The following is a 16,127-nucleotide window of genomic DNA, read 5'->3' as shown; positions in this document are numbered from 1 at the left end:
CATTTCAGACAAGTTAATGAACTCCCATTTTCAGCCCTTAGTCCTTTAAATAGCAGAACAGGAAATATGAGTAACTTGCAACATCTGACAGAAAAGGAAAGTAGCTGCTTCATTCTTTTATGGCCTGTTACCCTATTGAACAATGACGTGAGAATGTACTGGGACAAACCTGATGAGGTGCTCTCTGCCACGAGGTGCCTATTAGGCTGTTTGTTTTCCTCCTATTTAAAGGTGTCATTTTCCCTACTATGGATCCTGAAAATACCCAAGGTAACCACATGCCCAGCACTGGCTGAGAACCCAGAGTAGCGAATTGTTATTGCAAGGTCTGCCAAACAATTTCACATCTGGAAATTATCCACTTTACAAACATATTCTTTATAAAGAAGTAACGTCCTCCAGGTTTTAGGAGGGATTTCCAATACACAATGGGGGAAAAACTCTTTTGCAAAAACAGAGCGATTAAGAATTTTAGCTTACCCCAGCAACCCTGGAGTGGAGCACCTGGCTGGATACTCTGGGTGCCAAGAGTGCAGACAGCTGTGTCACTGTGTCCTCCTGTTCTCAGGAGATTGGTGATGTGCAGTACCCACATTCAGCTGGCACAACAGATGGGCCCCAATATCTTTTTGGCTTGAATTGTTTTAGCAATTCATACCCACAATGTTCCTTGTGACCCAGGACAGGTATGTTTTATTCCTATTCAGGACATGGGTGGACCCTTTTATACCACTCTCCTTTTTCATAGTTCAATTGTTTCCAGCCTTCCTCACTGGAATTGAACTAAATATAAAAGGGAAAGGGAAAGGAAAAGGGAAAAGGAAAGGGAAAGAGAAATGGAAAAGAAAAGGGAAAGGGAAAGGGAAGGGAAGGTTTGGGAAGGGAAGGTAAGGAAAAAGGAAAGGGAAAGGAAAAAAGGAAAGGGAAAGGGAAAGGAAAAAGGGAAAGGAAAAAGGGAAAGGGAAAGGGAAAGGGAAAGGGAAAGGGAAAGGGAAAGGGAAAGGGAAAGGGAAAGGGAAAGGGAAAGGGAAAGGGAAAGGGAAAGGGAAAGGGAAAGGGAAAGGGAAAGGGAAAGGGAAAGGGAAAGGGAAAGGGAAAGGGAAAGGGAAAGGGAAAGGGAAAGGGAAAGGGAAAGGGAAAGGGGAAAGGGAAAGGGAAAGGGAAAGGGGAAAGGGAAAGGGAAAGGGAAAGGGAAAGGGAAAGGGAAAGGGAAAGGGAAAAGGGAAGGGAAGGGAAGGAAAGGAAAGGAAAGGAAAGGAAAGGAAAGGAAAGGAAAGGAAAGGAAAGGAAAGGAAAGGAAAGGAAAGGAAAGGAAAGGAAAGGAAAGGAAAGGAAAGGAAAGGAAAGGAAAGGAAAGGAAAGGAAAGGAAAGGAAAGGAAAGGAAAGGAAAGGAAAGGAAAGGAAAGGAAAGGAGGATGTGTTTCAGACATATGTGGGAAGATGGAAGTAAAAGACTGCTTTAAAGTGCTTCCAGGTCTCAATCTTAGCTTGAATAAAGTTTTGATAAAATCTAAAATAATTTCTCAGTATTCTTTGGGCAAGCTATGAGAAATAAGAGTCATCATTCATAGAAAAATCAATGTGGAGGATGCAACAATTGTGTGTCAACTCTTCACTTCAGCCACTGAGGAGCATGTATTGATGAAATGGTGCCTTGCTGTGCTGTAGGCTCAGGGCAGATGGATTTCCCAAGATATACACAGAAATCAAAAGAAAACTTGGCATCATATGTTAATGAGCAACCAATTACACTGCAAATAATGTGTTGAAGCCACTTATCTGCCACTTGTAAACATGACAGCTCACTGATCCAAAGCACATAAAACAATGCTGCAGCAGCTTTTATCTCTAAAGAGCTGGAACCAGAGCCATGCCGGCAGTGATATAAAACCTGTAATCTAAAATTTAAACCAGATATTGCTGTGCATATTAGGATTCAGGAAAGGCTTATATTTCTTTATGGATAGTAAGACTAATAATAACTCTTACTATGACAGAGTTTTTATTTTTGAAAGACACACCCTCTCCTACTTCAGCATGCAGATTAGTCTCTTCCTGCAAGTGACAATAATCCAGACTGAATGAGACCATAATACACAATGTTAAGCATTATTTTGGATAACTGGCCCTGGGATATAATCTCTTCCTAAACCAATGTGCATGTGTAAGATTGTCCTCTGATTACACTGATGAGAATGGTCTTCCCAGGACAGGCCAGGCAGCTATCACAGGCTGCTGTAGCAGTTTATGCAGTTTTTCTTATCAGCATCCTGAGCAGCCCGTTCTGCCTAGATAAGGAGTTTGATGCTAAATTCAACCTTCCTGTCTCTGGTAGCTGCTTCCCCCTTCCTGTGAATGCTGTTTACATTGGGGCAGTCAGGACATGGCTTCTGAGCACACTCAGATTGCTGACTATTCCAAAGCTCCTGGCTGAAGGATTTATGCTCACTATCGCATCTACTGCAGTGTCTTAGAGTAAGGCCATATTGCTTGCCTTCAAATAGGGATTGAAAAATCCTATGGATACTTTACAAATATCCTATCACCATTCAAGAGTGAACATTTTTTTCCCCTCTGTAGACAATCACATTTTTTAAATAGAGGAATTTAAGGCATTAAGGAGCTAGAATATTATGTGCTGGTTTGACCGGTATGAAAATGTCTCCCTTCTCTCTGCCTCCCAGTTCTTTATCAAAAAGCTCTGAGGCTGCAAGGGTTTCAGTTTCACTCAACTCTCATAAAAAAACTTCAAGATCTTTTGCTTATATTTGAATAATAGTTATAAACCACTGTCTAAGAGAGCTTTACAAGCCCTGAGTATATTATATCTTATATCTAAATATAATATCTGTATTAGCTCTTGTCTCTAATACCTATTTCCAGGAAACAGGTTTCAAAATACTGCAGGAAACCCTTAAGCAGGGGATGGGAGGATGGATTCACACCTGACTTCTGGGCCAGTCTAGGAATCTTAATAGATTCCTAGAAAGGACACCTGCCATGTGAATTTTTGTCCTTGTTTTTGGCAAATGGTGGGCATTTGAACTTCTCCCTGCAGCATGCTATTTTTTCACTAAGGTGTATCTTTACTTTGAAGCAAACAAAAAGCAATGGCTTATTTCTTGCCTGAAAACATGTTTTCACAAAACTTTCCTATATGAAACCTTTCACAGGTGTGCTACTCAGCCTTACTTGATCCTATATGCTCGAGTAAGCTTTTAGTGCAATTGTTTCTCCTATTAAAAGAAAGTAAGTAAGTAAAGAATGAAGATCACTCACCTATGGTGTAACTAGGCAAAATTTAGATGATATTCCCTATTTTACCAGTAAAATAAGCAAACTCTAGTTTCATGGTTTAGATATGTCTGTGCTTCTAGTTAAAAGCACCTCATCACTTCTGCAGAAACAGACACAACTTCACCGGTTAGTGGAAATAACATTTACTTCCATCCATTATAAATCTGCTTTGTACATAAAAACCTTCTGGATTCCCAAAGAACCAGAAAAGAGTTTAGAGAGTGAAACTTCACCCAAACCTCAGCTGTGGCTCATGGCCAATGAACTGCAGTATGCAGGTGTTAGGACAATTCTCACGCCATGTCACAGATTGCTCTGCACCATCTCTGGTCTACATCACTTTCCTATATAGACAGGATTTTCTTTTTTTGTATTTCTAAATCTTAGACTTTTACCGCTTCCTTTTTAAGAGTTAATCATCTTGGGTGATGTGCTAATAAATTTTGTATTCAACATCAGAAGATCCTAACATACACAACCTCTTCTTGCCAAAATTATTGAACATTTTCAGGGAAAATTACACACAACACAGAGTTTTTTATGCTTCTTTAGCTGACAGCTAAAGAAGTTAATCCACTCCAGTATTGGTCAGGGACCACTTGAGGACCATTTGGATGATGTCGTACAAAACTCAAGTGGAGTTGCTACAGATCTGGCTACCCCACTTATAATCACACTAGTAGGAGGCAAACGCAAGAAGCCTCGGTTCGTTGAATGTAAACCTTCATCAGTCTAGAAAAACACTCGGCGGTGTTGCTCTGCCCTCTGCAGACTGGACTGTATAATCACATATTACCCTCGACTAGGTACTTAAAAAGCACGTCTCACTCAACAGAAAAAAGTTGCCAGTGTGAATGAAACATTCATAAGTACTACCTTCTACTTGTGCACTGTGCCAATGCAAGCTGTAAATAAGTCAGGCATACTCCTGAAGCAGTGGGTGCTTTCTGTATGTGCTCATGCAGTCCACACTGCTCATTAAGTCAGGGAAGTAATTATTGCCTGAATAGCACCAATGCCTTGAGTCCAAATTCAGGATGAGGTACAGGAAATATTTATGTCTGTCACTAATAACTGCCAGGCAAACATGTATACATGCATTTCTTGATGGTGGAGAAACAAGTTCCAACTCCCACACGCAGAGCAACTCCTCCCAGGTACTAAGAACGGTTTTCTACAGCAAGATCCAGGGCACAGCAAATGCTGCGATTCCTTGACTGATCTCCCTCTTTCCTGTGAGCAGTATGATGCTAGTGATAACCCACTCTGACTGACACACCAAGGTACCAGCACCCCACTCTGCAAGATATGCCACCTTCGACAGCAGCTGGCTCCACCTTTTATCCTAGGTAAACATCTGAGAAATGTGGCAAATGCATCCATCTTTATGACCTCTCTATAATTTAATGTACTCTCCTCATTATCTCCAGATAATGAGGATATTATGGCCAGTTATCTGGTAAAGAATGTTAAAGCTTATTCAATTCTCTGCTATTTGCTGCATCCCCACTGATGTGAGAAAACACACACAACAGGACTTTACTGTTTCTTATGAGCTGGACAATGGTTTTGTACTAAGGGCATATCATAACCCTTCTGACAGAAAATATGGTCCTACATAATTTTGATAAGGCTTCTCTTGGATAAGAACAACACACAATTCAGATTTGTTCCAACTTTTCATTTTATTAAGTGCTGACATTTGAAAAGTAGTTCTCTCAAAGCACAGATGTCAAACCCCAGGCATTGGATGTGGCCCTCATAAATGAGCAGCACCTGATGTTCCTTTACTCCGCCTCCCACCTGTCTGTGGTTATCGGGTGTCACACAACAGACAAAACTGGTCAGGTCTTGTGCAAAAAGAGCCTGGCAGGAAGAAAAATTTGCCTACACAGTTCCCAACATAGTCCCTCTCCTATTGTGTGACTACCACATGTGCTGGTTACATGACCCAAAGACTCACATGTCAGGAAACAAGAGAAGTGGTAATCTTTCAGCATTTGCAGAATACCTTCAGTACAAAACTGAAATAGGTGTTTGGAAAAAAAAATCTTTATTCAACACAATACAGTGCAGAGCTTGCAAAATGTAATGCTATTATGCTTCTGTAAGTTAAATATAATGGCAGGTCAAGACCCTCAATAATGACTCTTCTGAGCTATATTCAGCATCTGGCTTGGACACCCTCCATGTTTTGCAGGTAAGACAAGTGAAATGTAGTCAGAACAGCACATTAAAATTTGATGAAGAAAAGCAATAAAATGTACTATGTATATCTGAACAGCATTCCTATTCAGAAATACTGCAGGAACACAGATTTAGAAAAGTTGGTATGAGATTAAACCACTGACTACATTTCCATGTGAATGCTTTTGTATGGATTATCATTTTGTCATCCTTCATGGCTTCTGTTTTGTTGAGATGGAGGGATCTGCTGCAGACTAATGCTGCAGGCTAGAAAATTTTCAAACATATCACCTAAGCAAAATAAAAGCTTCAAATTTTCACCTTGTCCATTTCAGAAATGGAAATGTTATTTTTAATTCCAAAGCAAAAAACTGGAGGAAAACAATGGTCACATTTATACTTAGCAAAACTGTGCTCTGGTACTTCCGTTTGACAACAGCTGAATGGCATTCTTAAACAGAATTCTTTCCATATTCTGAAACAGAATTCTCTGCATAATCCCTGTTATCTCAGATAACTGACATGGAAATATCACTTAGGGTCTGGGCTACATCTTGAAAACCTTGTGCAATCTGACAGTACCTTCATCAAACGAACAAAAGCTCTAATTTTACCTTTTTCCTCTCACTTTCTTTTCATTTGAGGACTTTGAAGTGGTTTGTAACTGAGGAAAACAAAGGAAGGGAAATCAAATCTTAATACTGCTCCTCTTTCCAACACAATAATTACATTGAATGACATAGTAACTATTCTCAAATCTAAAAATATGGTAAATTCTGTAATGAAAACCAATACACTATGCACTATTTCTGCACCTGTTTACAACTTCCCTTGGTCAAAGAGATGTCATATCCCACCATTCTACCAAGGCCAGAAACAAGTAACTATACTTGAGTAAACCTGATTATTCTGGGTACAGGAGACACGCTCCTTTTTCAAGTCACGTAAGACTTGGTCTCATGACTGAGATGGGTATTAGGATTTTCCCTGTTTCTTACTCACAGGTTGCAAGTCCAACTTGATCCTACACTGTGGCACAAGTTCCAGAGCAAATCCAACTGAAAGAGTACCCTGTGGGACTACTTGGTCACGAGTTTCCAATAGCCTCAGAACACACAAGCCAAGGCAACTCAGCACTTTTTGAAATGCATTCTTCAAGAATAATGGAGAGAAGGTTTCTTCTTCCCCAGAGCTTGTTAACTACTGCTGGGTTCTTCCCTTATGCTTAGCACTGATGTTTTCTGGGCATGGAAATTGCTCAGGCCCACCTGAAGAAAACCCAGGAACACTCACTGCCTTCAGTCCACACCAGGGTGAACTCTTCCCAAAGGACAGAAAGCCAAGCAGGCATCTGACTGAGCACTAATCAATTGGTTTCTGGGTCCCTTGGTCTCCTGAACCTGCAGTTTTAGATTCTAGCAGTTGAAACTTCAGCCTGAAATACCAATATCATTGAAAACAATACACGACCTTAAATATGTCTATACCAGTATGCCAAGTAGTACCTCTCAAAAGCCAGCTCACCTCTGACTTTACTGGCAAGCCTGCACGTGGCACTGGAAGATGCAGTCTAGACACTGAAGAAGCACTGCCAGGGCTCCCAGGCACAGTGCTGGTCCTCTGTAGCTTCTAAAACAAGCACTCAAGGAAGGGGAAGGGAAGCAGGATGCAGAGTACATCGTGCCTCTGGTCACTGCCAAGATCTGCTCTTTCAGAGGGCAACAGATTCAAGAGATCACCTCCATAAGAAAGACCATGCGATTGTTTTGGAAAAGCTCAGAAACAGAACAAATGTACAGTTACAACCATGAGCAGAACTTTGTAGAAAAGGAAATTGCTCTGTATAGCTAGAATTGCTCAAAGTAAATAATCTCAAATTTATTTGTATAGATACACATGTTGCATAGCAAAAATATTGACAGACTTCCCATTTTGAGACACCTTTAAATGTAGTAAATGACAGGACTGGTAGTCCTTTCCTTCCTATCTCCTTGCATAAAACTCAAGTCTACCTCCTGTGTTATTTATACATAAAGAAAAGAAAGAGCTCATAAACTATAGTGACAGTGACTGTAAGCAAGACAATTCACCAAGTGACAATGTTACCGGCGGAAGGAAGTGTGTTGAAACAGGACAGTTACACTTTCTCAATACACAGTATTTTAAGGAGAAGTTGAAGGAAAAGCTATGTGAAACTGAAATAAAATCTAAATTCCAATATTAGTGGGGATATATATTTTCTCACTCTTAAAAGCCTGAGCCTTTTTCCCTTGAAAATGTTGACAGAATACTCTTCAGAATATCTTTAAAATTGCACAAAATTTAATAATTACATAATAACTTGTTCACCTCTTGCAGTGCAGGCTGAGGAAAGTGCTCTGAAGAAAGCAGTAGGAACTGGAAGAAAATTTTCAGCACCGGCAGTTTTTGGTTACTGGTGGGTAAAAGAAAGTTCTGGGGGTTGCGGAAACCTTTGAGGTGAGAGCTGATCCCACAGTAATTTTTTAAGAGAGCAACCAACCACTTGCTCATTACCAGCAATGAGCAAAGCAGAAGAGTGGGATTAATTTCTGTGTTGAAATTCATATGCTTGTGTGTCATGGCTGTGTCCCAGCCCACCATTTTGAATCCAAGATTCTGCAGACATGGGAAATAAGGCTCTCTGCTAGATATGAGGGACAGTATCAACAGTATCCTGTTTTGCCCATGTCCAGGTCTGTTATTTCCTCTTCTCCTTTAACACTACTCAGTATGAGCTTTAACCTCATTTAGCTTCCAGAAAGCCTCATGTCATGTCATGTCAAACCACCACACCTCAAAATTGTTTCTTGTAATAATTCAACTCTCCACATTGCTTGCAAGACAGTTAAATTGAAAAAACAGGTTTTCAGGTTGAATTCTGGGTATTATAATCTATTTCTAGGTATAAGTATTCAGGTTTCCACCTGTTCTCAGAAAACTGGGAAACAAACTGAGTTTATGACCTGTGTCCACACAAGTAGGTATCACACACAAGAAGACTTCATTCTCCATGTTTACCACAAACCCACCGAAGCTGCTGCTCTGTCTGGAGGTCAGTTAATTCATCAATGGATCTCCAGCTGCACTGACAAGCATATGCTCGTGCTCCTTTCTTCTTTATCATCTTTGCTCTTAGTTTACTGAGCTCAGGCATGTTATTCCTGCCAAACAAGTGAATTCAGCTTAGGATCACGCTTTTTTTTTTTTTTTTATTTTTCAGAAAAAAGATTCATGAGGCTATCTCAAATCAGAAGAGCTTTTAAGGGCACTTCTGAGTACCACAGTCATGAATAAATTTAGGGATATATTTAAATTCTGTTTTGAACACAATCCTTTCCCGAGATCATTCTCGGTCCATAGTTGCTGTGTTCTCAGATCAACTAGAGATTGATGTTTTTGTAAGCAATGTTCTCTGTTGGGTTTAGAGACCTTGTGTCAGCCTCCAGAGAAAGAGCTGGGAAGAAAACCAGGTAGAATTAATTCTCATGTGAGGAAATTATCCAAAAATTTATTTATTTTATCAAACTTACTGTAAAAATCACTATGGAGAATGGGAACAACTATAAACTTTTCATCAGGAACTGTTACTCAGGATGATTGTTAAAGTGACTGAAATGAAATGGCCATAAGAGGGAAGAATGTACATGAAACCACAAGTAATTCCAGTGCAAGCATCAACAACAACAAATGAAAAATCAGCATGGCTATGACAAAAACAAGTTGTTTCCAAAAAAACAAGTCAAAATGTAACATTTTAGCTAGCTCTACCCTCAAGACCTCCTCCTCAATTACTGGACACTGAATTGCTCAAAACCAACGTGAAATAGCCCAGCTAAATAAAGAAAACCCAAAACAAGTCGGAAAAGGGAAGAATTTTTAGAAAAAGAGTCCAGACAACTATTGATGGAAGGTAAATATTTAATCTTAAAGTTTGCTTCCTAAAATTCATGTTTGTCAAAAAAAATAGCTACAGATCTTGCTAAAGATTACAGACGATGTTACATGTATTTGACATTAATGCCTCCTTTTTTCTGTTGTTTTTGTTTGATTTAATAATTTCAAGATCAGAGGAGCAGAATAATTTAGACTTTGGGAAAATAAAAGAATCGTACTTTTGTTTATCCTTTCCTGCTACCAAACTCATCTTAGGAGATTAGTGCAGCACTATCTTTTTAATGCTGCTTAAGTAATGGGAAAAATATGGGCATTCAAAGAGAAATACAAATTTTGAGACTGGGTGGAAAATACAGGAATAACCAAAGATGTCATACTGGGAAAATAATGGAAAAGGAGCTGATATCTCCATTATTGTTCTACTCCATCTGTCACACCCCTCGCTGTCTAAGCACATACTCTGAACACACTCACCTGTTCCATCAGTTAACAGGCACATGCAGAGACTGTACTAAAATAAATAGGAATCCAAATTTTATGCCTGTATTAGGAGCATGCCGACTACACTACCCTTCACAAAGTGTTGGCATTAGATGTAGTTTTAGACAAACTGAAAATAAGAACTCCTTAATTTTAAGTCTTCAAAAGAATTCTTTAAAGAATTAAAATCAAAGACATCACAATGTCAGAAGAAAACAAAAATACCACCCCTCCATTTAATCAAACCTTGCTTCAAGAAAGAAATCTGTTGAGAAATAAAGCTATTTGATTTTCACCAAACATGACAGCATAATACTTGATACTGGAAAAAAGAAAATATGACTTGAAACAATCACAGTCTGTATGACTGAAGGTGTAGTGAGAAGCACATGCTGAACAGTCTACATTTATTTTGTAGGCACCCTGCAATGGCATAGCAGAGGGCAACCCATCACCATGGATTATCTGCTTATTTCAGCAATAAAGTTGCCTTTGATCCATGAAACTTAAATTCTTTTTAAAAGCAGAGAGGGAGTGATGGAAGAAGAAATGGAAATGGATAAAAACAGATTATTGCTTCCCTCTCCCCACAGACTTTTCCACCTGATCTCAAACAGGTCACACACATGTTCCTTTTTAGGTAACACAGCAGGACTCAGGACTTTTCATCCTTCCTGTTCTTATTATGCCCCAAAGCACAGTAACACAATGCTACCAAACCCATCTCAGACATACCTGAAAAAAAGATAATCACAGGACTGATCCCAGATGTAGTCATTGAAAAGTGATACACGGAAGTCACAAGCAGTACAACGTAGTTGATCACATGTTCTGGTCAGAAAAGAACAAAAAGGTCCAAGAGGTTATTACAATCAGAGAAGTACCAAGATCACAATTGTTTTAAAGTACAGCGCTCAGTGAGAAATACTAGAAGCAACGTTACCTAATCTTAAATGTTTGTACATCTCTGGCATGTTCATTGTGGTATGTGATTTAACTGTACAATCAGGTATTATTTGTACAGGTTCCTAACCTCGCTGAACACAAAAAATAAACTCATATTCTCTTGATATATTCTTTGGTCTTCCTCACTGGTAGAGCACTGGACCAGCATCCAAATATGCATCAAGTACATAATTACTTACTACAAAAAATCCCACAAGGAAATGCAATAATGTTCTATAGGATGTTGTGGATAAATCTTCTCCTACTAAATTCAGCTGCAGTTGCAAAGCACTCTGGCTATTTTCAGTTCAGGCTCTGGGATGATTTAAACCAGCCCACTGATTTAAGTCACATACTTGGCATCACCAGAAAGATGAAGAGAGGCAGGGAAAAATAACAATGCAGCAGCAACTTCCTTAACTACTTGTTACTGATTTGGGGAGTTTCGTATCTCATTTGCACACATTTTTCAACACTTCAAACAAACAAAAGACCTAGTGATCGACAACAGAGGACTGGAAGGGACCAGCTGACTTCAACTGCAGCTACAGGCAGCCCCTTCTTTAGATGACTATAAGGCCATCCTGTCCAGTTCAAATGCAGAACTCTGTACAACCATAGAAACACAGCCATGAATAAAAACAACGATAAAGGAAGTAGCACTTTTTTTTTTTCAGGTTTCCTACCTCTTTGAAATATTTGTTCCTATGCCAGATGGTGAAGCGCTTCCACCCAGGTACACTGGACAGCATCTACATGGATTCATTAAAAAATACTAACTTATGGCAAAACAGGTTAGAGAAGGTAGTACAATGCTTCTCCTAGCTTAAAAGCATGGTATTTATACAATAATATTTATTAAATACAGGTAAAGCATCCCAATGCTTGCAAACTACAGAATTTTAAAATTTCCATTACCAAGGTGTTCAAAGAAAAACTCTGCCAAATCACTATACCAAATATATATGGGTCTATATATTGCAGCGTTTGATAAATGTGTATGTCCATAAGGCAAAGGGAGAAGTTGTTAAAAAACTTAAATAATTAATAAATTTATGATAAATAATTTTGATCACATGAAAACATATGAGCAATGCTTCAAAATTATCTCTTTATCTTTGTTTTTCTTTAAAAAGAATGTTTCTGTACTCAATGTCTTTCTTAGTTAATGTCAACACAGATTAAACAGCAGCAATATTATTAAACTGACAAGAAGTTATAATCAAGCTATGTCCAACAAGCTAAAACATTTTTCACTTACTTTTTCCCACGTGCCTGTATAACAGCACTATTTCTTTCAGGTGTGAGACTTGTGAAGTTAGACTTCAACTTCTGTTTAAAAAGGAATCAAAGAATAAAATGTGGCACTAGAACAAGGTAACAATATTCTGTTTTATTTAATAAGCAGGAGCCAGAAAATCTCAGCCATAGAAGAAGGAGATTAAGGATTTGGGAATTTTCTTGGTCAGAGTTGTAAGGCCCTTTGAGACAAAAGATGCTGAAGTAACAGATAAGTGAGAACAAGGCTTCTCTTCCTATATTGAATTTTCAGCTCTACCTGAAGGAATTCAATGCCACATGATCACTTTGACTTTACAATCGAGACTTAGTATTTCATGTCCTCCTTTTAATAATTTTGCTTTTAAAAACAGTTTTAATTTAGGAGCCCTCTCCCTCAGTGTTTTTCAGCTTTTGTTTCATTAAAACACATCAAGAACTTATATTATTCAAAAAGATAAAGTGTCTTTGAAAAGTTTCTTATTTGCTGCACACAAAACAGTTTATTTGAATTGCAGAATATTAGAATTCTAGATCCGAAATGGGAATTCTAGGGATATAAAATGATAAAATTACACAAATTTACTGACATAATTCTCTCTCCCTCAGATATATGTATTGTGGTATACAAGTGGTTTTTGTTGGCTCAGATTTAGCCACTCTGTAAAAAATCAAGTAAAACCAAAACAAAAACAATAGCCCTAATGAAAGTATGAGAATCTGCACAAGGGGTTATGAAGTATAAATACTGCTGATACTGAAATGAATATCTGTTTTCTATGTCTTCTATCATTCTGAGTATCTTAACAATGTAAATTTGTGGCTTCATCTCCATCTCCTGCTGTGAAACAAGTCATTTGCAAAGGATACAAAATGGGGAGCAGTCGTTGCTGTGTCAGATGACTGTGCTGCCATTATGACGGACCTCAAATGACTGCAGAAATGGGCTGAGAGGAATCTCTTCAAGTTCATCTAAGGGGAAATGCAAACTACTGCCCCTGGGGAGGAATAACCCTTATGCATCAGAACACAGTGAGGGCCGAGCAGCCAGAAAGCAGCTTTGCAGAGAAGGCTGTGGGAAATTCAGTTGATAACAGGTCGACCGTGAGCCAGCAGTGCGCCCTTGCAGCACAGAAGGCCAACAGCACCCTGGGCTACATTAGGAGGGATGTTGCTAATACATCCAGGGAGATGACCCTTCCTCTCTACTCAGCACTGGTGAGACAAAAGCACAGAATCATTTCAGTTGGAAGGGACCTTCCTCTGCTCCAAGGAGGGTCAGCTTCAGCAGCTTGCCAAGGACTGTGTCCAGCTGCGTTTTGAAGATCTCCACAGACTGAGACTCCATAACCTCTCTGTGAAGACTGTCCCCCATGTTTGACCACACTAGCAGTAAAAAAAGTGTTTTCTTGTGCACAGGTGGAATTTCATGTGTTTCAGTGTGTGCCCATTGCCTGTTGTCCTGTCACTGGGCACTACAGAGAAGAGTCTGTCCCCTACTTTACTACACCTATCAGGTATTTACAGACACTGATAAGATTGCCCTGGAGCCCTCTCTTCTCCAGACTGAACAGTCCCAGCTTTCTCAGCCTCTCCTCATGTGAGAGATACTCCACGGGCCTTTGCTGGAGGTTCTCCAGTAGCTCCATCTTTCTCTTGCATTTGAGAGACCAGAACTGGACACAGTACTCCGGATACGACCTCATAAACATGTATGGAGCACCATGTCGACTACAAAGGAGATGCGAACATAATGGAGTGGGCCCAGGAAAGGACCATGAAGGTGATTAAGGATCTAGACTATCTGACATATAGGTAGAGGATAAGAGAGCTCGAATTGTTTAGCCTGGAGAAGATAATGGTCAAGAGAACCTTATCGAGGTATAAAAATACATGCCAGGGAAAAATAAGGAAGACGCAGCCAAACTCTTCTCAGTGGGGCTCACTGACAGGAGAGGCAATGGGTGCAAATTGAAGTACAAGAATTTACAGTTAAACACATGAAAAAACTTCTTGTGAGGGTGGTCAAACACTGGAAACAGGTTACTTAGAGAGGCTGCAGTCTCTATCCTTGGAGATATTCGAAAGCCATTTGGACGCAGACCTGGGCAAGTGGCTCTAAGCAGCTCTGCTTAAGCAGGTGGTTGGACCAGATGTTCTCCACAGGTCCCTCTTCCAACTGCAAACCTTCTGTGATTCTGTGATATTTGACATTATGCTCTATCTTGAACTAGCATTTCCTTTAATTGCCTATTACTGCCTAGGTAAGAATATCTCTTTATATCCCTCCTGTTCCTCACTAAAGGATTGTTGCGTTTTCCTTTCTGCTTTATTTTCCAAATTTATTCTACAGTTTGTTTTAGTTAATTTTTTGCTTAAAAATTTTAGCTTACGGTGCTTTCCTTTCCTTTCCGTTGTTGTACCTGATCCATTCTGCATGTCTCCAACCTCTACTCACCAGAGGTGTTTTGGTAAAGCTGCTGTCCTTACAGATTTCATCAATAATGTCATCTAGATCTTCTTTGCTGCTGCCAGCACTCATTACCAATTTAGCTGATCTGAAAAACAAACAAATCAACCTTCATTTTTGTAGCAAAATGAACTACAGCAGTTCTAAGAATTATAAGTTAAAAACAGTTACAGCCTTTTTCCTGTAATATTTTTGTAGCATCTAAGGTAGGCCATCCAAGTCATGACTGAACAGATGTAAAATGCAGAGTGACACCTTTCAGTCCGTGTTGAATTGTCCCATCCCAGGTTTTATTTTTGCTTCTTCTTTTAATTCCAACCACTTTCAACCCTGAATAAAACTATGATAATATAACCCATGCTGCACTTATTGGGCAATATATTGGACAGCTCTGATTTTTCACGTTAACCTTCAGCAGTAGTAACATGAAAATGTCAGAGGGAGTTGTCTCCTCATGCTACACAACTGGAATTCCTGCCAAACTGGATGCATTTAGAAAGGTCACCTGCACTTTGCTTTCACTCAAGTGACACTCAGGTCTGCTGTTTTCTAGCTCTTTGTCAAAGAAAGAGAGGCCTGCATCAACAAATCAAGAAAAAATTAGTCCTGAGAAAGAAGAAAACTGTCCAATTTTTTAAAAAATTGTAATTAGATTGACTAAAATTGAGTGCTCATCTAATCATTATGCAAATAACAGTGAAGTCCAGTAATGTGGCTAAATGTAGTGGGCTTTCTGCACTTGCATTAGTCATTGGGCTCTTCAAGATCCTGGCCTGGGTCTCTGAAATGTCTGTTGGGCAAGTGCTCAGCAGCCCACCTGTGGAGAAATCTGGGCAAGCCCCTCTGGTCCACAGACCTTCCAAAGGGAGTCTGAGATGTCTGTGAGGGTGGGGATGTAAACCTGAGTGTCAGGATGGAAACCCAAGGGTGGGTAAAGATGCCTGTGAGGGCCCGGACAGAAACCTGAGGGCAAGTAAAGACAGCTGTGAGGGCCTGGATGGAAGCCTGAGGGCAGGCAGTGGCAGGAGTGTGGCAGACTGAATGCTTGGCCATACTGTCAGCAATGACCTTGTCAGGACCAAACCTGATGGTATTTGTAACATCACGTTGAAAATTGTGGAATTTGAGGCAGACACCTGAAAGTGTAGAGTCTAAGTTAAGTGCTTATTGTAGCAGATACAGTTAATAAATATGAACAGAAAACAGAGACACGAGGGAATGGTCTGAAGCTGTGTCAGGGGAGGTTTAGGTTGGATATTAGGAAAAAGTTCTTCACCCAGAGGGTGGTTGGGAACTGGAACTGGCTCCCAAGGGAGGCAGTCACAGCACCAATCCTGCCAGAGCTCAAGAAGTGCTTGAACAATGCTCTAAGGCACATGGTGTAATTCCTAGGGTGTCCTGCACAGGGCCAGGAGTCGGGCTCTGGTGATCCTCGTGGGCCCCTTCCAACTCAGAATATTTTGAGATTCTGTGAAATGACTGAAGTATCAAGAGAATAAAATTTTTAATAATACTATTACTAAAGCTCTTCCTGTGCTAAACTGCGAGATTTAT

The 16,127-nt window shown here is 39.8% G+C and overlaps 1 protein-coding gene and 1 long non-coding RNA gene across 4 annotated transcripts in view; one reads left to right on the top strand and one right to left on the bottom strand.

Moving 5' to 3' along the window:
• The first annotated feature begins 6,393 nt into the window (after nucleotides 1-6,393).
• Nucleotides 6,394-8,963, top strand: LOC135411116 (uncharacterized). The gene is made up of 2 exons (XR_010428992.1): nucleotides 6,394-6,489; nucleotides 7,096-8,963. It is a non-coding gene; the product is annotated as an uncharacterized LOC135411116 (long non-coding RNA).
• CFAP418 (cilia and flagella associated protein 418) overlaps nucleotides 7,339-16,127 on the bottom strand; it is a 9,310-nt gene continuing 521 nt past the window's right edge. The window contains exons 1-6 of one of the 3 annotated variants that reach the window (XM_064648310.1): nucleotides 14,562-14,661; nucleotides 12,974-13,175; nucleotides 12,087-12,157; nucleotides 11,512-11,577; nucleotides 10,616-10,711; nucleotides 7,339-8,667 (exon numbers count right to left, since the gene is read on the bottom strand). In XM_064648310.1, coding sequence (XP_064504380.1) covers nucleotides 8,508-8,667; nucleotides 10,616-10,711; nucleotides 11,512-11,577; nucleotides 12,087-12,157; nucleotides 12,974-13,075 — 495 coding nt within the window. In that variant the 5' untranslated portion in view covers nucleotides 13,076-13,175; nucleotides 14,562-14,661 and the 3' untranslated portion in view covers nucleotides 7,339-8,507. Of the gene's footprint in view, nucleotides 8,668-10,615; nucleotides 10,712-11,511; nucleotides 11,578-12,086; nucleotides 12,158-12,973; nucleotides 13,176-14,561; nucleotides 14,662-16,127 lie in introns of those variants that run through there. The other 2 variants (XM_064648319.1, XM_064648329.1) reach the window with 2 other exon arrangements.

The sequence above is a fragment of the Pseudopipra pipra genome, chromosome 1, assembly GCF_036250125.1.
Source record: "Pseudopipra pipra isolate bDixPip1 chromosome 1, bDixPip1.hap1, whole genome shotgun sequence".
NCBI lineage: Eukaryota > Metazoa > Chordata > Aves > Passeriformes > Pipridae > Pseudopipra > Pseudopipra pipra.
This window is presented reverse-complemented; position numbering and strand designations above follow the sequence as displayed.